The 24412-nt window shown below is 41.4% G+C and overlaps 1 protein-coding gene across 1 annotated transcript; it reads right to left on the bottom strand.

The window, feature by feature from the left end:
- Positions 1-229: 229 nt before the first annotated feature.
- On the bottom strand, positions 230-18606 carry VPS18 (VPS18 core subunit of CORVET and HOPS complexes). The gene is made up of 5 exons (XM_053382869.1): positions 18378-18606; positions 15464-15605; positions 6570-6661; positions 3800-5670; positions 230-2404 (listed from the first exon to the last, which is right to left on the bottom strand). The coding sequence occupies exons 1-5, from the start codon at positions 18466-18468 to the stop codon at positions 1676-1678; spliced, it is 2925 nt and encodes a 974-aa protein (XP_053238844.1). The 5' UTR covers positions 18469-18606; the 3' UTR covers positions 230-1675.
- Positions 18607-24412: the final 5806 nt, after the last annotated feature.

Raw genomic sequence — 24412 nt, 5'->3', positions numbered from 1 at the left:
AAACAAAATCATTGTTTTGTGATTGTCACAGTTTGTATGGTACCTGGAAAGAATGAGTGGTGGCTTCCTATTGACTTCTGTCACTATATAATCCCCTTTGTTTCGTAGGTCATACAAGACTTCAAATTTTCACCCTTCTTATGTGCTGAATGGTTTCTTAAAGTAGGGCAGTCTAAAAATGATTATGATAATAACGCCACAAAATAATTGCGTCAGACATTCCGATGGCTCTGTGGGTTGCTTTTATAAAGAAGCTGGGATATTTTCAGGAAAAATCATAAGGAGCTAGAAACCTTGTATCCCAAATGTAGTTCTTTTTTGCCACATTTTACAGAATAATAAAGAATGTAAAAAAAAGGGAGGGGGAGACTAGAACCAAGAAAAAATATAGTTCTAGTTACATACTACCTTTGACATGATTTAAACTTTGAGTCCCTTAGCTGGCTTTCCTTGTGACCTAAAGTCTATTCCACATCATTCATTTGCCTTTAAAGAGGGAGGGAGGAAAGATAACTTTCACCTTACATCCAACAGTTGTTCCAACCACACCATTTTTCTATGGTCATTTAAGGATGTGAATCCTGAATTGCTGTGCTCCAGCTTCAGGATGGATTTGCTGTTGGCGACATGCGAGTTTCCAATTCTATGTTTTAATATCAGTCCACAAAAATGTGCAGCTAATAGTGTACAGCTGTTAAGACCAGGAATGGCCAGGTGCTGCTCTAATTAGGGGCAGGGTGAACATTCAAATGAGAGAGTGTAAAAAATAAAAAGGCAACAAAACTAGCATGGAACATCTTGGATCTGCACAAATGCTATCAAGTCAGAGTGCCATAATTTTTTCCTGCATACTGTGAACAAAATGAAGAAATCTCACAGAATGTTAACAATTTGCAGCTACCTGACAGAAGCTTTCAGAAAACTAAGGGGAAAAAGAACAACACCTCAAAAGAGAAAAATAAAAATGTAGCATTTTACATGGAATTGCTTTGCCTAAAAGTGAAGCTTTTATGCCATATTACAGGAATAAGCAAACTCGGCCCTCCAGATGTTTTAGGACTACAATTCCCATCATCCCTGACCACTGGTCCTGTTAGCTAGAGATGATGGGAGTTGTAGTCCCAAAACATCTGGAGGGCCGAGTTTGCCTATGCTTGGCATATTAATACAATGGACGTGTGTCCGGAACAGGACTTCATGCACATTTTCTCCTTTTATATTTCTGACACAGAACACGATCTCAGTCTCGCGACCAAGAAAAACAGCAGGAGATGCTCCACATTTGAAAACAATACAAGTGTATCCCCACCACGGCCCAATTCTTTCTAGAAATATGGGCGTAATCCAGATATGGTAACACAAGCGGTAATGTTTGGTTACCTCTCTGCAAGAAAAACATCCATTTAGAATTCATATTAAGGATGTATCTGAAGAAGCCTTGTGTAGGCAGCCATTAAGAGTGCTTTGTAGAGCTTCAATATAATTGCCTTAGTAGCAATGACCATTATTGACACCCCACTTTGCCCCACTAACTTACAGCTTGTGAGACTCGCGTAATACTTTTTCAAATCCCCAGGGAGCCCACATGCCTAAGGTGCCTGGTGTTTAGCTGCCAAGTCTCATGCTCTCTCTGCAGGCGGTTTCATGCTCCAGTGCAGGCAGGAACATGTCGGCCTTACAGCCAGCTCTGCATCTCCTCTTCATACCTCTGTGGATCAATGAAAGGCTTGTCAATGGACCGGATCATCAGCTCTCCACAATACACACATTCAGCTGCCACAATATCATCAATGTCAGCTTTCATCTGCTCACGGCTTAACTGTCCCTTTCCTTGGCTAGAAGTATCGGTGTCCTTAGGCCGGTGGTGGGATTTGGAGGGCTGGCTTGTGGCCGAGAGCTTCTTTTGAAGGTCTTCCAGTTTAGCCTGCTTGTAGGCAGGCAAGTTTGGATAAACTGCCTGCAGAAGGCAATCATAGTGGAACATGTGCCCACAGAGGAAAAGGTAGAAGGGGCGGTTCAGGAGCGGGAAGTCACATGCCGCACATTTCTCCTGGGGTTCCACAGAGCCATATTTGTTCCTCATTTCCTGAATGTCTTCCCGGATCCTTTTGGCACTCTGCGTGGCTTCCTCCATCTCCGTCTTCAACTCCTCTATGTGCTTGTTGTAGGCCTCTAGAGAGTTGCAGATGGCTTCCTTGAAGTGATCGATGGTGACAAAGTCTGGAAAGAATGGCAGGACATCTTCAATCTTCAGCAGGTTGCAGCTGGAAAGGCAGGCCATGGCCTTCTTGACATCCTTCTCTTCCTGGACGACATGTCGCGCAATCTTCAGCCAAAGCTTCTTCCTCAGCTCCTCATCGTCTTCAGGGAGGTCTGCACAGGACTTTGCCATATCTACATCCACCTGGGAAGAACAAAGCAAAAAGGAAGGAAAGAAAGATAAGGAACTAGTCACCATTTACCCCTCGCTCCTGTCACTAAAAACACAGTTGGTAAAGGAAAGACACTGGTAAGAGGAACCAGACATAGTTACATAAAAATAAAGGTAACAAGAGGAAGATGATGCGTCTCGTCTCCCCCAATCAAATCTTGATGTTGTTTTCGGTTGCTGCTTTCAATGGTCAGGGATCATTTTGAAAACTCATCTATCCATAGATGAAACAAGACAGAAAAATTCAAAAGGAGTTGCATGTCCCCATGGGACACACTTTTTGCTCTTAATCAACATGGCTGGGGAAACCCAACCAGATGGGCAGGGTATAAATAATATTAAAAAGTTGTTGTTGTTGTTGTTGTTGTTGTTAACATAGAGAGAATTAATAGCGTAGAAGACCATTTGGATGCTCTCCTTACAAAACGGTGGTTACTGGATGCTTTCATTAATTGCCCACGAGAACAAAAAAGAGTCATATGGCGCCTTAAAGAGGAACATGTTGAAGAATTCACATTTCAAATGCTTGTCTGAAAGACAGTGAAGACAGGGGTGGTTCCTGCTGAGCCTCTACTGGCAGGGAGTTTCACAGGGCAGGACCTGACAGGCTAAGGGCTCAGTCCCTATTAAAGGCTGACTGAACCTTAGGGGCATGGGGAACCACAAGAAGTGCCCCATATACACATGGCCAGGAGAGGCAATTCTAAGCAGTACAAACAGTACTGGAAGAAGTACAAACAGTGGGTTATATCAGACTCATGTCTCTCCACGGATGAAAGGATTGGAGTCTTCCACCAGTGGAACACAGATCAAGGTGATCTTTGGTGATTTTGCCCTCCCTGTTACATTACTTCCTGTGCTATTCCAAAGGGTCTCCCAACCCTCTGGAGCAGATTGGAAGTGATGCAGGGCGGAGGGGGAATTTCCAAAGATGGCTTCACTCCCTGTTCCATGGACAGAAGTCTCTACTGGGTCTAAGAGCCTTCCAACAGCAGATGGATGCCAAGTGTACACAGCCCAGCAGCAATTACGTGACGGTGACATAGAAGAGCTAAATGAAACGTTGTTGTCTAGAAACAGAATCTCTCAAAATGCCAGGTGTTGGGTCAGATAACCATACACTTCTTGTGAGTTTCCCCCCAAACAATTGCTAGCTGCTGCTGAAAAGAATACCCAACCAAGCCAGCAATGCAATTATTCCCTTAGACAACGCTGTACTAACAGACTCTTGCTTTCGAGACAACGAATACGACAACAGTGTTTCCCAGGTCTTCTGTCTACACCAAAACTTCCACAATCCTTTCAAGCCTTGAAATAAATCTAATGCGTTTTCAAGTGCATAAACGAACGGGGTCATTGTTCCCCTACCTGCAAAGCGAGATCCACAGCTTCCTCGTACATCTCCATAACTTTGTACACATGGACACAAGCCCGGTGGTGGCCGTGTTCTGCACAGAGCCGAAGTGCGTACTTCAGGTCATAGTGGATGTTGTCGGCGTAGGTTCCAGCGCGTTCCAGATAGGACAACAGCGAGTCAGGGCGACACAGAGCATAGAGCGACAAGAGGTAATTGTGAATGGCCTGCTGAGTTTCCTTCAGTTCACTCACACAGAACTCCATGTATCGAATGGCTTCGTTGATCTGCTCGGTGCTCCCACTCTGGCTGTAGTTGACAAGGGCGGGGATGAGGTTCTTGGCATCCAGCTTCTTCCCCATTTCGATCCAAGCATCCACCAGCTTCTTGGGGATGTGCTGGATCAAGACTGGAGAAAACTTGTAGAAGAGCACGTCGTCCCTGATTTTGGACAGGACTTCTAGCGCTTCGTTGTAATTCTCATGTTGGCAGTAATGGGCTATCACCCGTTCGTAGTCGTGCATTATGACGGCAAAGTACACCATGTGTTCAGTGTCCCCGTGGCTTGCCAGCAGCTCGTGAATGGTTGCTCGGTTGTTGAACAGGCAGTCTTTGTTTTTGGGGCTGCCCAAGAAGCTGCGGAACTTGTCCCGGGTCTTCTCGTAGAGGTCCCGTTTGGATGCGTCTGCTTCCAGGACTCCTAGGCGGTTTAAGTACAGCTCCGTCAGCCATGTGGTCAGCAGGGTTGTCTGAGTCTTTTCCGAAGGCTTCAAGCTAGCCAGTTTCTTAATCAGAAACTCCATCAGCGCCTCTTCCTGCTTGGCTTCGATAAATTTAAGAGCAATCTCCTCAAAGTAATTTTGAGTCAATGCGTAACACTTTGCACTATCCAGGTATCTCTTGTTCTGGAAGCAATATTCGGCCTCCTTGGCCAGCACGATATCCAAGCACTCGGGGCGGTCCTTGCAGTACTCTTTAGCCAGATCAAACTTGTTGATGTTCGTATACATCTTCCACACGTCACGGGACTCTCGCTGCACGTTGTATCGAAACACGGCCTTTTCTGTGTGGATCCAGATTTGGCCAAATGCAGGATCTTTGATCATACGCTTCAGCGAGCCAAACTTTTCCAAGAACACATCCTGGAAGACAACTTGCCCATTCAGGGTACACACAGCCTTCACTCTGTCGGGAAACAGCAGCAGAAAATGAAACTGCGTGAGCACTATATTCATGGGCTTGTTGGCTACCGCGTCTACGTCAGATGGATATTCCCAGACCTGCTCATCGCTAAGAATAGAGTCGGGACGTCCGTAGTCCAGCGATCCATACAGGACACCATTGCCCATCATCCAAGCAAAAGCACTTGGGGTGGAGCGAAGCTTAGGAGTATAAAATGCAATTTCGCTGTAGCCAAGACTAGCTGGAAACTCGCGGAAGCCAGGCAGGTGATCTGCGGGCATGCTAAATATTGCTCCAAAGGCTTGCTGTTCAGATCCCTCTGGAATCTTGCCAACAAACTGGAAAAGCCGCTTACGAGTAGTGGCAATGATAAAGCACTTCCCATCAATTCCTCGTTCTATCTCGAGGCAGCAGACTGGGGCAGGTCCTGCCTCCTCTTCTAGGTTATAGATCTGGCGGAAATACTGGTCAGGGTTAGTGCCGAAGAGACTGCCTTCACTGACCGAGACCTCAGCCTCGTATATCTGGCCTTGGGATGTTCCCACCAAAATGGGGCCCGTGTTCATCTCGGAGCCAAGGAACTTGTTCCAGCCCACACTTTCAATCAAATGACCTTTCCAGCGTGACAGGATCCGCACCTTCTGAGCACTTCGGTTCAAATAGAGGCACTCACTGGTGTTCAGGGCAATGATAAGGTGAGAACCTGTAGTAAAAAAGGGACACCGCAACAAAGATGAAAACAGAGGATCATAGCAAAATACCTCTCCTTAGACATATCTTCTGATGCCTAAAGTTTTCAGAAGGTTCTAGAAATAGATTTGACAAGCACAAAATACTCAACTCCCCTCCTCCACATCCTATTTGTCTTATCATTAAATACCTAGCATAACACTATAACATTATCTGTCATACACATTTAGACAGGAAGGCCATTAAAAATCCTGATTATTCTTCAGGATTCTCCTACTTGCCTTCATTGTTTCCATCCAAATGAGAACACTCATAATCAGGCATAAATGTGATTTAGAATTTGGCTTCTTTTGGTGTCAGTAGATGTCAAATTTGCTACAAATTTGAATATTTTTAAAACCCTTACTAAGATATCAGCTAACACATTACTTTACCTTATTTCCGTTAACAGAAACACATTCTTGAACATTACCAGCTTCACTCAAAGATCCGTTTATCTTGAGAAGACAGAAACCATACAAGCTGCAGTGCCCCTGTGATAAATCTTAAGATAACGACATGTGGACATCTAAGTCCGAATATCATCGAATGTCCGAATGACCACATTTAATCAGCAAAAAGTGTACTGAAGGAATACCCTTACAAGATGGTCTGACCAAAAATATACCATAGGTAAAAGAAAAAAGAATAATAGAGGCTATTGCAAATGTGTGTTTTCACATGAATGTGCACTTTACAAAAAAATTCCTTAAGGAAGAAAAATAAATTTTGTTAATACTGTATATGGAGTGAACTAGGGATGACTTTTCTAGACAGAAACATTCATATTGCATGCAAAAAACAAACAAACCCCATAACATGATGTTTGTGGCATTTACTGAAGATGCCAAAGAGCACTTTGCAGCTCCTCACCTGTGTGGTCCAAAAAGAGCTTGTGAACTCTGGCTTCATCCTTTCGTCCAAGCTCTACCTGGTTAGGCTCATCTGCCTTGGCCAGGTCAAGCCTACATAAAAGCGGAAAGAAAGCAAATGGTTGAAAATTAGGGGGCGGGATTGGGTGGGACAAGCAGAAACTTTGCTGCTGGGCAGAACTATCATTCAGGCCGGCATTTGGGACTGGAACAGCCTCGGTTGCCCTGTCCGATGTTCTGTTCCTGATGTCCCCATCTAGATGTTAATTATGCTGGATCTCTCAACAGCTTTTGATATCAACAACCATGGTATATTGTGAGACTGCCTCTGTGAGATGGGAGCATTGTGCTGTTGTGGTTCTCTTCCTACCTACAGCATGAGTTCCAGAAGATGGCACTGGGCAACTTCTGATCTGCCCTGTCGCCATTACTCTGTGAGGTACTGCGGGGTTCTATGCTGTCCTCCATGCTATCTAACATCTGTATAAAGTTGCTGGGAGAGGTCAGCAAATATTTGGGAGTTAGGTGTCATTGGTATGCTGACAACACTCAGATCTTTTTTTCCAAGTCACTTGAGTCAGGTGAAGGGGCTGGGCCACTGTCTGGTCAACATAATGGGCTCAATGAGGGCCAGTTAAATAAAACTGAATCCCAGTAAGTCACAGGTTGTGTAAAGTAGTGGGTCCAGACGCTGAGGTTGTCATATGAGGCCCTTTGCCATGTGCCTCTGTGGTGACAAGAAAAAGGACCTTCACAGTTATGGACCCTATTTTGTGGAATGTGGAAAGTCCACCAAATACAGACATTCACATCATTCTGGCACTAGATAAAGACTCTCCTCTTCTCCCAGACATCTGACTGTTAACATCCTTAGGTTTTGCTGGACATTTAAAGGGATTTACTTTGAGCCAATTATGATACATGTATTTTCCTTGGGGTTGTGTGGGTCGCTTTTAGAATTGTACTGACACAGTTGTGGGTTGACTTTATTTTTTTTTTTAATTATATTTTATTACTTTCCCATACATTCAATCCACATTACAATTTCTGTTAAATTTTCCATTTTTGACTTCCTTCGGCTTCTCTGCCAATCATCCAAATTCAAACTTCTTTAATTACACATTTCCAAATTTTACTATTGCCTTTATACCTACCCCCCACTTCTATTTTGCCTTTTTACAATATTTCTTATTCTGTTACAGAGCTTCTCTAAATGCCACTAGCGTTATTGCATTATCACTTATACATTCCCAATATTCAACCAATTTTCCCCAGTCCTCGATGAACTTTTGATCTCGTAGATATCTGATCCTCCCAGTCAGTTTATCAAGTTCTGCATAGTCCATCAGCTTCATTCTCCACTCCTCCAACGTTGGTATTTGTTCTTGTTTCTATTTCTGGGCCAGTAGTATTCTTGCCGCTGTTACTGCATATTGGAAAAGTTTGTGGTCCTTTCTATTTATTTCATTACCAACAATTCCTAAAAGAAAAGCCTCTGGTTTCTTAACAAATGTATATTTCAACATTTTTTTCAGCTCAATATATATCAACTCCCAGAAGCTTTTCACTTTCTTACATTCCCACCACATATGATAAAATGTACCATCTTTTTCTTTACATTTCTAACACTTCTTACATGTTTTGTACATTTTTGCAAGTTTTACTGGTGTAATATACCATCTGTATATCATTTTCATAACATTTTCCTTTAGTGCAGTACATGCAGTAAATTTAATACTTTCATTCCATAGTTTTATCCAGTCGTTAAATTGTATATTATAACCAATGTCTCTGGCCCATTTTATCATAACTGATTTAACTTCCTCATCTTTTGTATGCCATTCCAACAATATCTTATACATTTTGGATAGGATTTTATATTCATTATTTATTATTTCTGTTTGAAATTTAGAATCTTTCTCTGCATATCCATATTCTTTAAGATCTTTTTTAAACATATCGTTTATTTGGAAATAATGCAACCAATCATATACCGACTCTTTCACTTCTTCATAAGATTTCATTTTCCATTTCCCCCCTTCTTTAATAATCAAATTTCCATATGTAATCCAATTCTTTCTCATATTAATTTTTTTAACACTCATAACCTCTAAAGGAGACAACCAGTGTGGAGTTTTTACTTCAAGTAGGTTTTTATACCTCTCCCATATTTCTATTAGCGATCTTCGGAAAATGTGGTTCTCAAAACCTTTATGGATTTTCTTCTTTTCAACCCATAAATATGCGTGCCATCCAAATCTGTTGTCAAATCCTTCTAAATCTAACAGCTCTGTATTTTCTAATTTTATCCATTCCTTTAACCAACAAAGACATGAAGCTTCATAATACAGTTTCAAGTCTGGCAGGGCGAAGCCTCCTCTTTCTTTCGCATCAGTTAATAACTTAAATTGAATTCTTGGCTTCTTACCCTGCCAGATGTACCTTGAAATCACTCTTTGCCATTCCTTAAAGACCCCAGTCCCCTTGATTATTGGAATCATTTGGTACAAAAATAATAGCTTTGGCAGCACGCTCATCTTTATCGTTGAGATCCTTCCCCAGAATGTCAATTTCATTCGTCCCCACACTTCCAGATCTTTCTTTATCCCATTCCACACTGGTGTATAGTTATTCTGATATAAATCTATATTCTTGGGGGTTATCCAAATACCTAAGTATTTTACCTTTTTTACCACCTCTATACCTGCTTGTTGCTGTATAGTTTCTATCTTATCTGGCTCCATATTCTTAGCAATTATTTTAGTCTTTTTCTTATTCAATATAAATCCTGCCACTTGGCCAAATCTCTCTACCTCCATAAGTATATTTTTCATACTTTCCGAAGGCTCTTCCACCGTTATGACCAGGGCATCGGCAAAGGCTTTCACCTTATATTCGTTCCGGCCTACTGCAACCCCTTTTATTGCCTCATTTTCTCTTAGTGATTTTAGAAAGACCTCCAGTACCATGATGAATAACAATGGCGAAAGTGGACACCCCTGTCGCGTACCTTTAGATATCCCTATTTCCTCCGTAATCATATTGTTTACAATTAATTTAGCTTTCTGTTCAGTATAGATTGCTTTTATTCCATTGAGAAATTCCTTCCCCACCTCCATGTATTCTAAATTTTTTAACATAAAATCCCAAGATATATTATCAAAGGCCTTTTCTGCATCCACAAATATTAACATAGCTTGTTTCTCATTTCTGGCAGTCAGATATTCCAAAATATTAATTATATTCCTTACATTGTCTCTCATCTGTCTGCCAGGTAGGAAACCCGCTTGGTCCTTATGTATGATTTCTTGCAATATTTTTTTTAACCTTTTTGCTAAAATACTTGCGAAAATTTTATAATCTGTATTGAGTAATGAAATAGGCCTATAATTTTTAACTTGTGTTAAGTCTGAATCTTGTTTCGGAATAAATGTAATAAATGCTTCCTTCCATGTTTCCGGAATTTCTCTTTCCTTAAGAATATTATCCATAACTTCTTTCAAAGGTAACGACAGGATGTGTTTCATCTCTTTGTAATATCTTGCTGTAAATCCATCTGGCCCCGGAGCTTTCCCTCTTTTAAGTTCTTTTACAATCTCTTTTATTTCATCGATTTCTATTGCGGCGTTCAGTCTATCTCTTTTTTCTGTCGGGATCTTCTGCACCATTTTTTCTTTTAAATACCTTTCTATCTTCCTCATATTATTCTTCTCTGTTCTTTTATATAAGTGTCTGTAAAAATCCAAGAATCCTTTTCTGATACCTTTTGGACTATCTATTTCTTCCCCCTCCACGATGATTTTGTTAATTGTATACTGTTCTTTTCTTTTTTTGATTTGCCATGCCAGCCATTTGCCTGATTTGTTGGCCGATTCAAAATTCCTTTGTCTCATTCTTTTTACGTTCCATTCAACCTCTTTGTTGATTATCATCGCAAATTGTGTTTGCAAAGCCTTTATATTCTGTTTTACTTTCTCATTATTCGGTTTTTTAACCAATTTTTGTTCATTATCCATTATTTGTCTTAAGATTTCCTTCTTTCCTTTTTCTCTATTTTTATTTTTGATTGAATTCTCCTGAATAAAGAATCCTCTCATAACCGCCTTGCTGGCATCCCAAACGGTATTGATTTTCGTGCCCTTATTGTAGTTATTTGTAAAATAATCCATCAAAGTCTTTTGGGCTTTATCCACAATTTTTTGATCATCTAGGAGGTAGTCGTTCATTCTCCATCTGAACGTTCTCTCTTCATATCCTTGTAATTCAAATTTTATTGGACTGTGATCTGAAATTACTCTTGGTTGAATTTCTATTTGCCTGATTCTTGGAGTTAGCTCATTTGAGACCCATATTTGATCGATTCTTGACATTGACTGGTTAGGATCTGAGTAAAATGTAAATTGTTTTTCTAGTGGGTGTCTTAGTCTCCAAATATCAATTAAGTTGCAGCTTTTTATCATTGAAAAAAATGTCTTTGGGAGTTTCCCTTCTCTGCTAGTCCCTGCTGCTCTTAATCTGTCCATTTCCAATGACACCACACCGTTCATGTTCCCCAGTATTATAATCTTTTGGTCCATATATTCGAACAGCTTTTCTTCCAAATTTCTGAAAAAGTCTGTCTTATTTCCATTTGGTGCATAGATCCCGACAATTATTATTTTTTCGCCTTGCCATTTGATCTGGACTGCGATGATTCTTCCTTCTTCATCTTTGAAAATTTGTTGAGCATCAATTTTGTTCCTCACATATATTACAACTCCTCTCTTCTTATTTTTATCAGAGGATATGAACTCGTTTCCTAATCTTCTGTTAATCAAAACTTTTCTATGTTTCCTTGCCACATGAGTTTCTTGTAGGCAGATTATATCCAATTTTTTCTTTTTTAAACATTGTTCAATTTTATTCCTTTTTTTCTGTCATTCATTCCATTAATATTCCAATTCCAAATTTTTAATGCCATTGTGACCTCTTAAATTAAATATGAGCTTTTGTTTAATTTATAATCTTTTTGCTTTTCCTTCTTCTTCTACTTCTTCTTCTTCCTCTTCCGCTTCTTCTTCTGAGACCTTTCCTCTCTCTTCTTCATCCTCATCATCCTTTGAACCCAGTCCTCCTGCTCCTACTCCTCCTTTTTCTTCATCTTCTTCTACTCTTAGTTCTTTATATTTTCTCTGGAACTTGCTTGTCTCTTCTGGGCTTGTCAGTCTGTGTTTCTTGCTTTTATAAAAAAATGAAATTCCTTCAGGAAATTCCCATCTGAATTCTATGTTGTTTCCCTTGAGAATTTGTACAAATGCTTTGTATGGGTCTCTTTGTTTCAGTAATCTTATTGGAATGTCTTTAAAGATGATAAGGTAGTTTCCATCAATGTTTAATATTTTTTCTCTGTTCTTTTGTAATATCTGGTTCCTCATGTCTTTATCTTTAAATGTAATTAAACAATCTCCTGGGGCTTTCCGTGTTTTAACTGATCTTGCTCTCAATCTAAATGCATTTTGAACTGTCTTTGCAACCTCTTCTTGCTCTATCTCCAACCATTGTGCCAATTCTTTTATCAGTTTCTCCTTAATATTCTCTCCCTGTGTCTCTGGTATTGCTCTCAGCCTCAGATTACCTTCTCTCTGTCTTAATTCATTCATTGCGATCGAGTCCAAAACTTCCTCCTGAGTCTTGTTCATCTCTGACATACCTGTTTTCATTTTCTCTTCCTCTCTTTTCATCTCTTTCATTTCTAATTTTGTTCTTTTCCACCCTTCCTCTAATTTTTGTGTTCTTTTAGATACATCCTTTATTTGACCTTTAAGTTCATTAACTGTTTCGTCTATTTTTTTATCCATTTTACCAATTCTATTGTCCACCTGTTCTAATTTAGTTTCCAAATTTTACTCACTTTGTTTAATTTCTGCAAACATTTTCAAAATTTCCGCTCTAAATTCTGACTCCTGTTTCGACCCTTTCCTATCCCCTGGCGTTCCGTCACCCGATTCTTTCATCTTTTCCATAATGACAATTTATAACTGACCAAATATTCAAATTATAAGAGTCAACCTCTAAATTATATCAAATCACAACAATTATTACAAATATATCAACGCCCCTGGGGATCGGAAGGGGTACAGTCTGCAGATCCAATTAAAGAAAAATAAGAGTTATTAAATTGTTCCTTATTTCATATTTTAAAACTTCGCTAAACAAATATTAATAGAGATAAGATGGTGCAACCCTTGTATCTTCTTGCCACCACTTAGGCTAATCCTTCTTCCGCCACCAATTAGGCTATTTCCAATTAACTGAGAATAACAGAAACCAAAACCAAAGTCCAAAACAATCCAGACACGCAGAACAGGTAGATCAGAATAGGCAAGAAAAGTTATCCAATTGTAAAAATTTATAATCCAATTGTGGAAATTTCCCTCCAGAGATGGCCCAAAAATCCAGGATTTTATATTAGTCCAAAAAATTATTCTGAGGATACAAAATAATAGTTCTCAAATCGGAGATAGGAGCAGGCCAAATTCAAAACTTAATATGAAAAAATATTAATCTATTTGCCCTGACCATTCATAAGTTTCACAAAAAAAGAAAAAAAATAGATCCAAGGTAGTAAAGGGAGTAAAAAAAGAAAAAAGCAAAAAAAAAAAAGCAAAAAAGGGGGATTAAAAATTGGTAAAACAAAAATAAGGGAAAAAAGAGGTAAAAAAGAGTCAAGTCCAGTTCCAAATAAATTCCCAATCGAGATAAAATAGTTAATGTCCAAATAAAAATTCTAAACAATTCCTAGGATTAGGGGGAATATCATCCAAAAATTATTTCCTTAAGTCCAAAATTTCAATTTAAATGTACTATATCTAGCCAGTTATATATATTATTTCAATAACTGTCGTCACTAAACGATTTCAAAATAAGGCAGGACATAGAAAAAAAGAAAAGAAAACAGGATTCAAGGTAGCCAAACCAAAAAAAACAAGTTGTAGTTCCCTGTTTGTCCACAGGGTTTCAAATCTTAAATATTATATAGAGTTTTTAACAAATTTTGATTAATTTTTTCCCCTAATCCAAATAATGATAATATAAAAATTGTTTATAATCCTCCCAAAAACAAAAAAGCAGAAAAACCCCCCGCAAAAATCAAATGGAATAGCATTCAAATATTTCCTTCTTTCTCTGCATTCCCGACAAGAGACATTGTTCTAAAAATAGTAACAATGGAGTCTGAAGCTCTGTTGCGCAGATATTCAGAAAGTCAAACCTGAGTTATTCACAGACTCCTTCTAGTTCAGTACTTTATACCTTCGAGGACTTGAAAGTTTCAGCCTTCTTCCCCCCTTTTTAACTTTGTTATTTTCCGCTGCTACTTCTTAAAGAGTTACTTTTAAAAGTTTCAAAAGGAGGAAAGAGATCAAAGCCACTAGCGGCAACTCACTTCCCGTTTCCAGCTTTGCTTGCAGTCCTGCGTCTAAGCTGATTTCAGAGGATAGCCGACCTCCATAGTTTTAGCTTTTATATCCGAATCCTTCCTTAAACCAAATCAATCCCTTTTTTTATTATAATTGGGTCCGAATTTCTTGTACTTTGAGAATTGAGCACTTTCCCTGCGAACTCGGGGCTTCGCTTTCCGAAGGCAGCAATGGCTTCCCCTCAGCCCGCTTCCCTGCCCGCCGTTCTCTTCGCTCCGAGTAGGAGTTACCTGACGGCCGGACGGTTAGCGTTTTGGCATCAGCGGGAACCAGAACTCCTGGACCTCCTCCAGAGAGTATTTTCGGGGGGCTACTGCGCCCTGTAGCACCCCCTTTTCCTTCGGAAAACCCGGGATTCTCCTAGCGGAAAAATCCCCGTTCGCGCTGGGGTCGGGCTCAACCGGAAGTCTGTGGGTTGACTTTATCTCTGTGTCAGAGCTGCCCGAGGTCCCAGCTCACAAAGGACCAACGCCGCTTCGTTGTTAGGTATAAAAGTCTTTATTGAAGTTCAGTTTCACTTTCACAGCCGCAGCGTGCAGCCCTACGTCTCAAACTCTAGACCGCTGAAGCTCCGTCTGAATCTCCTCCCCCCAGACACCAGTTTAAGACTCTAGCCTTGCTCCACCTCTTCCTCTGCTCTTTCCTCCTCTGGGTCCGCCTGTCCGTCGGGGTCTCGCCCTTCCTAGACTCTTCTGACGCTGAGTCCCCTGAATCTTCCCCCTCCCTCCGGCGGGCTTTAGGACCTGGTTCCCAATCCGGGTTTCCTGCTGTCCCGCGCGCCTGTACATTTGAACTTGGCACGCGCGCCCAACCTGCGACCTTCCTCCTAACCGTTGCACTGCTGCTGTCACTGCTCCCCCCTTCGGGGAGGCTAGCTGGAACTGACCTCCCCTCCGTTTCCCCACTTTCCGATGGAGGCGTGGTCAGCCCTGACTCATCTTCTCTCCCTGCTGGAGGAGATGCTGGTCCTGACACATGTGACTCTTCCCCCCCACTACGCTCTGGTGGGGAAGCTGGTCCTGATCCCCTGCTGCTGCTTTGGGAGTCCCTGCTCGCCCCTTGTTTCTGGTGCGTCCCCCCTGGGACCCCCCTTGCCCTGACCATCGGCGCCCCCTTCTGGGAATCTTCTGATTCGCTGGAGAAGCTCATGGAATCTCTCGGGTCACTGTCATACTCCCCTACGCTGCCCTCGGATTCCTCCCCTTCGCTCTCCATTTCCTCTCTCCCCTGTGCTTCTGCTCCTGAGCCCCTGACACTCTGCTTTCAATTCATGTATATTTTTATATTGTTTGTAATTTTAGGTTGTGATTTTTTTTTTAGTAGAATGCGTCTAATAAATTGATTAATAATAGGAGGGAGGAATTCAGCATCATGTTCTTCTTTCATCCTTCCCACACCCCATGAAATTTCAAACAGGATAACAAAAGACTGCACATACCTAAAAATGATGTCTTTTCCAAGACTCATACACAGCTGGTTTGAAGAGACAACCAGGCTATTAATCTTTTCAGGGGGGTTGAAATCAATCCTCTGTTTGTTAAAAATTGGGGTCTCTTTTTCTAGGCGAGCATTCACATACCCTTAAAAAAGAAGGAAACACGTTAGATTTTAAAAAATTGAAATCAAACTGCAGCACAATCCTGTGTATAAACCCTCAACTGCCATGCACTTACTAGACATGGAAAAGTGATCCAATTACATACACTGCATTTATTGAAAACAGTTAACTGTCCTTTGTGCCAAATAAAGAGAAACATTAATTTATTCCTGTTGAGGCATGTGCAGAGTGCCCATCCTCATGCCAGCAGAGTGTGCCAAAAGAACAGAGAAATACCAAAGAGCTCTAGGAAGAGTCAGTTGCTTTATATAAGCCATGAATAAACCAGAAAAGAATGACCAGCACACAATAATGCAAGCAAGTTTGCAAAATGTATGCACTGCAAATAAAATTCAACATCATGCAAGGGGTACTTCTAGGACTACGGTGAAAATGTGAAGCTCCCTTGATATTTTTACAGCTGGGTGCTGCATGTTATTTAAGTAATCTTGATATATTTATTGTATTGGAATGTGGTTGTTTGATATGTTATTTTAATTGCTTTTTTTGCTATGTTATGAAATGGTTGCTTTGTTAATATGAAATTGTTTTTGTAGTGTGTGTTTGAAATGCATCCCTTTATTTGTTGTAAGCCACTTTGAGCATGGTTGGGGTTTTTTTGGCAAAGTGGCATACAAGTAAAATGAATGAATGAATAAAAAAAATGCATGCAAAAGCAGACTGTCGAGTAGGTTAAACAAAGACTATTATAAGAATCTCAGTGTTAAAAGATATTAATCTGGAAATATTGAGATTAAAGATACAACTTGTTTCCAATCAGACATGCACAGCATTGTGCTGTAACATTATAATCTCTCATTCAATCTACAGCTACCATACATAAAAGATGATGACTCAAAGTGGAAATGAATCTAATGTGCTTTCCAAAATATATAGCCCTTTCCTTCTGGTTCACTTTCCATTTTAAAAGTGTTCCGTTAAATGCAGGAAGTTACAACACACACGCTAATGACAGCTGCAAACAATTTCACTAAACACACTTAACCACATTTGTTGGGGCTTTCATCTCACTAGTTTCCGCAAACGTTAGTGGACAGCAAATTGCACTGACCAATACAGAAAGATGCAGAATCTTCATTCATACAAATATTCAAGGATGTTATTTTACTACACAGATACACAGCCTTCTGTTTGGAAAACTTAAAAATGTGTAGTTTCAAGAACTTTTGAAACCATCCCAAGGTAAATATGTCTCTTTTCAAGATCAAGGAGAAAAGCATAGTTTTCCACTGAACTGGAAAATAGTGTGACATCCTCATAGAACAACACATAAATGGAGCCATTTTTTATCATCTGCAAACAGTATCAGAGCTTTTGGACCACATCTGTCCTTCAAAGACGCCCATTTTTCCTAGGCTTACATTCATTGTAAGTCTGCAGAACACCAGAAAACCCTTTAAACAAGATCTGCCCATATCACCTCAGGGTGGATGACAAAAATGGGATGAGCAGTTGTGGGTCCCTTCCCAAGTTAATTAATATCAGATTCACTGGAAGCAAATGTGGGGGCAGAGAGTGGAGAACCCTGATGCCAAAGGAATTTATATAAGCAGCAATACAAGCCTGGGAAAATGTTCACAAGTAACATGTACTTGGAAGAACTGACACGGACTAAAGCAAATGTTCCAGATCATCCGGCTTCATTCTTTGCAACATTGACCTATGCTGTTCCACTTGTCTCAGTTCTTCCCAAAGAGTTCATTTACTATATTCTGGGATGGGAAAGTTCCATTAGCACTGAACTGAAACACAGAACGGCACTATGGCAGCTGTCTTCCATATTTTGACCCTGCTTTAAGGTTACCCTCAAATCACAACCTGTCTTAAAATAGGACGGCATCTAGATAACCGCAGATTCTGTTTGCTTTTCATTCGAATGGGAGTGACACGAAAAATAAAAATTGTATGACAGAATATAACAAGAGGTCAGCTGTGGGCTTCTTTTTTCAACTATCATTTCTGTTCTGTTGAGACTACCCGTAGCGTCTGAAGGACCATCTCTTCCCACACAGATCTACCTGTGGGTTGCAACCAGCACAGAAGATCCTGTTGTACATCCTAGCACACAGTGACACAGGACTGAATTTCTACCCCAGTAGCATCTTCTAGACTATGAAATTCCAGATATAAACATCTTCAAATGCCTTCGGACAGCAAGAATAGGCCGTACTGCTTACCAATTACTTCTGCTGCTTCATTTTTGTGTGGTGGCACACAAACATGGTTATTTCAAAGTTCTAATCATGTTTTAGATTTGCCATAAACCTCTCTGAGGCCCCTACTCAGGTAGGAGAGTGAGATATAAACATTTTGAAGAGATAAATTGCCTCCATTGTGAACTGAGAAAGAAGCAGAAGCCGGCGAGGGATCCAGACCGGCGAGGGATCCAGAAGGATCAGAAGTCAGATCGCTCAATAGAGCCTATGGCTGTTTACTCGGGAAAGAGCGGCCTTAAAAGCGAAGGGCGCATGGGCGTATCCCGTATTTTTGTTGGGGAGCAGGCCTTTTGTTTTGGAGGGGAGGCAGAACCACAGTTTGCTATGCATTTTTATTTATTTCTGAGGGGCAGCAGCTGCCCCCCCTTGGCTACGCCCATGGAAGGGGGCATTGGGGAAATGTGTACTCAACTCCTAGCAGAGAGTAGGAGGCAGAAAGAGCCGAAATACACGCTGCTTGGAAGAAGAGACTCAAGTGCACTAATGAAATGAATGGATTCTGCTTCCCGTCCTCCTACCCGTGTGCGGGATGCCCAGGCTGGCGCGGTTCTGCTGCGAGGAAGCCGAGTGCGAAAGCGAGTCCACGTACTGGTCCAGAATGGAAGCCATGGCTGCTCCGGCAGGCGCCACGCCCAGCCTGTCCGGAAAGCTCTTCCAAGCCGCCGCCGCCGCAGCACCTCCTTGGCTCCGGTCCCCAGAGACCGCCAAGAGGCTCGGCTCGGCCCACTCCTCTCCCACCACCGCCTCCTCCTGCTCCGATCAGCTGACGAGACCCGCGAGCGCAGGCTGCGCTTCCTGTTTCCGGGTCGAAATCCCGACCATAGAGAAGGGAGCGCAGGCAAGAGAGTTCAGTGGGCAGCTTCTCCTGCGTCGCCCGACTCTCTAGGCACAGGAGGGGAGGGCTTAGGATAGTTGGGTGTTTTGTAGGAAGAGTAATAAATTCAGAAAAATATGAAATGTTCTCCCTATGCATGAGGGCCTGAGTTAGACGCGGAATGAACGTTTAGCTTTACTACTGTTGTTATTATTATTATTATCAATTAAATTTCTGTAGTACCCTTCATCCGAGGATCACAGGGTAGTTTTGCAATATAAAAAACATAAAAAGGGCTGGCAGGAGGTTATTAAATCGCGGTAATGTGTTTCTAGGCGCACAAACTTGGACCTTTTTGCAATCGTTCGGTGGATTTTAAAAATGTATTTATTTAAACAATATATTATATCACTTACCTGCAATAGTCTCTTAATGTGGTTTACAAAGATGCAGTACAAAAAATAAAAATCAGTTAAACTGCAATCGAATTTGAGTTAAAGTGCCTGCAATACTGAACACACAGCACTTGGTTCATAGAATCATAGAGTTGGAAGAGACCACAAGGGCCATGGAGTCCAACCCACTGCCAAGCAGGAAACACCATCAGAGCACTCCTGACATATGGTTGTCAAGCCTCTGCTTAAAGACCTCCAAAGAAGGAGACTCCACCACACTCCTTGGCAGCAAATTCCACTGTCGAACAGCTCTTACTGTTGATGCAAGCTGTGCATCAGAGCCACAGGAACCACTAACAGTGGCTCCCTGAAGACTTCAGTGATCAGGCATGAATACAAGGGATTGGACAGTACTTGAAGTATGCTGGAGCCAAATTGTTAAGTGCCTTATGAATGTATGCAAGAACCTTGAACTGGTAGCATGTGGGCAGTCAGTGCAGACCCCTGAGCTCTGGAGTAATGTGCTGGTTATAGGCCGTCTGCAGTGTTTTCCATCAGCTGGAGACTCTGGATCAGGCCCAAGGGTAGCCCCACATAGAGCACATTGTCATAATTGAGTCTTGAGGTTACTAATGCATGGATCATGGGGATCAGATCACCCCTTTCATAGCTATTGTTGATGTACCAGATGTTGCTGGTAATATGCACTCCTAACCCTGAGACCACCTGAGTTCCCAGGGGAAAAGGTGGATCCAGGAGCACCCTCAGACTCCAAGCCTGTACTTGAGGGAGTGCACCCCACCCAGAACAGGGAGCTAGCCAATTTCCCAGACATAGGAACTACCAACCTACAGTGCTTCCATCTTCCTAGGGTATTGGCGCTCATCCAGTCCACCATAAATGTCTACTCAGAGACAAGCCCTGCTGAGCTCGGCTGAACTTGTTTCAATCCTATATCCACTTAACTGGGACTAAGCTTTATTTAAATCAATTCACTGAAGTGAATTCATTTAATTTCTGGATACATGTGTAGGATTGTGTTGTTTACATTGCTAGAAGGAGCTAGGGAACATCCTTCTGGTTTCTTTTTAAAACTTTTTATCAAATAAGGCCCAGTACTAAACTCCTTTTAAAAGCCTATTTGTAACATTATTTTTTTCCCATGGACAGAAATTAGCCGCTGGGGAAAGTCGGTACTTGAAAGCCCAGCTGGCTCCAGTGCTCCCAAGAGGGGCTTGAGAACAAGACAAGTAAGCTGGTACTAAGCGCCTGAGGGGAGAAAGAAGCAACTCTCTTTCCACAGGGTGATTAAAATGCTTTATCTTCTTTCATACTGACAGAGCATAGTGTATAAACAGCTTTGTCTGTGGCACATCTGTAGCTGAATAATATGTTCAGTATCATTCTGAGCTGGACGAAGACATTTTGCTGCCTGAGACAGTGCAGCAGCTGCCCCACCCCTCAAGTTTTGACTCCTGGAATCCCACAAGTGTGGCTTCCCCTTCCTTGGCAGTAGGGGGGGAAATGTGAACAATTTGATGCTCCAAAATCAGCTGCCTCACTGTCAGCTTCAAACGGAGGTGCTGTGGGTGAGGAAATCAACTGATCTGGATGGAGTGATCTGGTGTTGGACCCACACACCCATCCAAAGCACCAAATTGTTGGTTGGGGATCCTTCTGGAATTGGAGCTGCCTGGAAGCCCACATAGTGGCAGATAAGAGTGCTTTCCACCCAACTTCAGTTAGTGTGACAGCTACAATCCTATCTTGGGAAAACAGACCTAACCTCAGTCATGGATGTAGTAGTTGCATCCATGCTGGCCTACTGTAATGCATTCTTAGTAGGGCCAACTTTGAAGACTACTCAGCAACATCAGCTCATACAAAATAGGGCTGCTTGAGCCCTTCTTGTGGCGAGACAGTTCAACCACATCACATGGCTCCTATATCAGTTGCACTAGTTGTCAGTGTGTTTCCAGGGCCAATTCAAAGTGCTGGTTCTGACTTTTAAGTCCATAAATAGTTTGAGTCCAGGTTATTAAAATGGACTTTGGAAGCCTAACTTGTGTGTCAACCTTTAAGATCAATTTAGACTTGTGGCTACTAGAGGTAGGGTCTTCTCAGTGGTGGTGCTGTCAGTTTGTATTTCTTAGTGCAGAAAGTATTGATCTGATGTGTAGAGATCTTTCCTCTTCCAATTAATTCAAGAGGGTTCTGGAAGCTTCTCTGTGTGAAAGAAACAAGCAGAAGGTTCATGATGTTTGGGTTATTCCTTCAGAGAAGCTGAGTGCAGCTGATTTAAACTGGTTCTGCCTTCTTTTCAGTCACATTGACTATAAAAGTAAGGCCAGAAGGAGCCTGGGTTTCACTTTCTCTTTTCCTCTTTTGTGGTGTTCTGTACATAGTATGCTTAGTGTTAAGGTTTAGACTTTTTGTAAGTTATTGTAAGTTTCAGTTAAGTCTACTGCAACTAGACTTCTTATGGACAGTGCCAATCCTGAACGTATTGGATTTGTGACCATTATGCTCATTTGCCTTCAGTAGCAGTAAAGCTCTGCTGGATGAAGTACTGTACAATTGCCTCTGGTCTATTTTTTGGGAATCCTGTAACACGTTTAAGATTTTACTCTGCTAACTATACGTTGGAGTTCTGTTGTGGATCAATATTGAGTAGAATTCCATGACAGGAGCCCACTTCATGGAATTTCCTTCATAAATATTATGGCTGCCTCCTTCATTTTCAGGTTTTTGGGGAAGTTTTAAAAAGTCCTGTTTTCCCTGGCTTTTAGTTGAAGGTTTTACTGTATATGCCACTGGAAGACTTTTATGGCATTTTAAAATGTATTATACACAGTGTTGGTCATTTTTATTCATTGTTGTATGATATTTCGTGTATTGTCCTGTTCTTACATATGTTGTACTCCACCCTGATTTACTTCTTGATCAAAGGTAGCACAAAATATTTTAAATAAATAAATGTTGTTGCTCATAGCTGGGCTGATAAGATGTTATAAACTTAAGCTTGTTGCAGATCACATCATATTGTTTCCACCTCAAAGAGCTACCACGGATTAAGGCTGCAATGCACTTATCTGGGATTAAGCATTTTTTAAGGTAGTAGGGCACATTTCTGAGGAGACATGCATAAGAAGTCTTTGGCGTGCTGTTGTGCTACAGGCCCACAGCAAGGTTTGTCCAAGAAGACACACTTGCTGTGTAGCTGTGACAAAGAAAGGAATCTGGTCTTTCACAGGGTCACCACCAATAGCAGACTAGTGCTACAATTGGGATTATCACATCCTGCTTTGAGTAGACATCGGTCCATTAAATGTGTACTTCGTTTATCTGATAAAATGGGCTTGTGTAGTCTTGGAAGCAATACCCACTGTGTTAAATGGGGTTTACGTGTTTGTGAATGTCACTGTCCATTAAATGTGTACTTCGTTTATCTGATAAAATGGGCTTGTGTAGTCTTGGAAGCAATACCCACTGTGTTAAATGGGGTTTACGTGTTTGTGAATGTCACTGGATTCAGCGTAGCTGGTTTTGTCCACTAGGTGGCAACAAAGATTTATATTTAAAAAGACACATCTGAAAAGTATCAAGCAAAAAAAGACAACTCAAACAAATACCTGTTTGGTGGGTAAATGCTGGCCTACATCTGAATCAAGCCAAGGCAATCAGACTAATATGTGTTGTTGTTTTTTCCGGAGCATTAAAAAAAGCAACCCTGTTTTTTAATTCAATAAGCAACTTGTAAAGATCTAAGTAGCCAATATTTTGAGAACGCTGAAGAGTGATGTAGAGGTTATTCCTTCTGCACATTTCAAGTGTAATTCTGTTCAGTGTTGCTTTATTTGCATAGCAGGCAATCTAAATAATGACAGAATATAAGAGCAGGCTATACACTGAGGATCTTTATAAAGCCTCAGAGTTTGAATCCATTGCACTCCCTTCGCAGGGGGAGGAATCCCTGCCCATGAGCCCACCTGGAGGATTGATTTTGTTGGTGAGCACAAGAGATAGGGTCTTTTTTGTGGTGGTCCCCAGATTGTGGAATTTACATAGGACCTCAACGCCACAGGCTTCTTATATTAAATAAATAAGTAAATGGCATTCACATTCTCGAGTCAAAACTGTGACAATGGACTTTGGGAATAGTAACCGACCTTGGATCAGCCAGCAAATTGGCAAATATTCCCTTTTAACAGAACACAACAGCATCCATTTTGTTAACAGACATAACTCTAGCATACAGTTTTTCCAAAGTTTCATGCTATTTACTGTTCTGTACAGTGGGTTGTTACATTTTAACCCTGGGCCTTTCTCACCATGTCCATCAATATCATATTTTAAGCAGCGATGCTGCAAATTTATTTCACTGTCGAAATTAGGGAGTTGGCTTTCCCCTGACTGGACTGAGATGAGCTGTCAAAAGTGACGCTTGGTGAATCAGCTTTAGCTGGCTCTCTCACTAATTAGATAATAATTAAGCAGGTGATTGGCAAGGCAGGTGTACAGCTCATCTCCAGAAAGATCTATCTTGGTTTCACCAGATCCCTTTTACTTTACTGCCTCTATAGTCACATCTGCAGGGATCCCGATCTTTCTCCACACACCTTTCATTCTTTATCAGTGTGTGGGACACAGGATGCAATCTATGTTCCCTAATTTGGAAGTTAGTTCCATTGGGTTGGATCCAAACTAGCTTTCAGTGGGAACAAAGTGCAGCTAACTTAGTCTGGATCCAAACCACTGATTCCAAGTAAGCTGGCTTCTACTTCAAGCATAGGGTGTGGCAGAGCAAACCATTTAAGGAGCTGTGACTCTTCAGGAGCCACACACTGATTCTGAAGCATGTCAACACTTCTGTTGACTTCAGCCAGATCACTTGAGACCCACCATTCACTGAGAACTTAGGGAATGGAGCCTTGTTCCAGTGTCTGTCTGTCTGTCAGGTTAGGCTAGCTGGGACCTGTGCTAAGATATCCTCAATTGCAGCACTGAGTTTCAGTCTCCAAGGAGGCCTACTTGAAGACCATCTTTATATTATTCCTTTATGTGACAAATGAAAAACAAATTTAATTTGAAATAGGAGATACAATGTATCGTGGTGGCAGCTGTGGCTTTTGTATTGGATGGTTGGGGTAAAGCATTTTTTAAAAACACAACCACCACCTAAACACACAATTAATTATCCAGTAGAAAGGTCAGTCAGGGGGGCCTTGTCTGCAGGCCCACCATCAAGGTCTTTTCAGTGGTGGCCCCATATCTCTAGAGCTCCTTCCCAAAGGAGGTACATCTGGCTCCTTCCTCTCACAAAGCTACAATTCCTAGACTTTCC

This window comes from Podarcis raffonei, chromosome 1 (genome assembly GCF_027172205.1).
Source record: "Podarcis raffonei isolate rPodRaf1 chromosome 1, rPodRaf1.pri, whole genome shotgun sequence".
Classification (NCBI taxonomy): domain Eukaryota; kingdom Metazoa; phylum Chordata; class Lepidosauria; order Squamata; family Lacertidae; genus Podarcis; species Podarcis raffonei.
Note: the sequence above shows the minus strand (reverse complement) of the source record. Positions and strands in the feature narration are given on the sequence as shown.

Excerpts from the sequence above, each read along its gene's own strand:
- VPS18 (XM_053382869.1), bottom strand. The coding sequence starts at position 18,468 with ATGGCTTCCATTCTGGACCAGTACGTGGACTCGCTTTCGCACTCGGCT. Across the intron at positions 15,606-18,377 it reads CCTGGGCATCCCGCACACGG|GGTATGTGAATGCTCGCCTA; the intron begins GTAGGAGGACGG and ends TTCTTTTTTAAG. Across the intron at positions 5,671-6,569 it reads GCTCTTTTTGGACCACACAG|GTTCTCACCTTATCATTGCC; the intron begins GTGAGGAGCTGC and ends TTTTTACTACAG.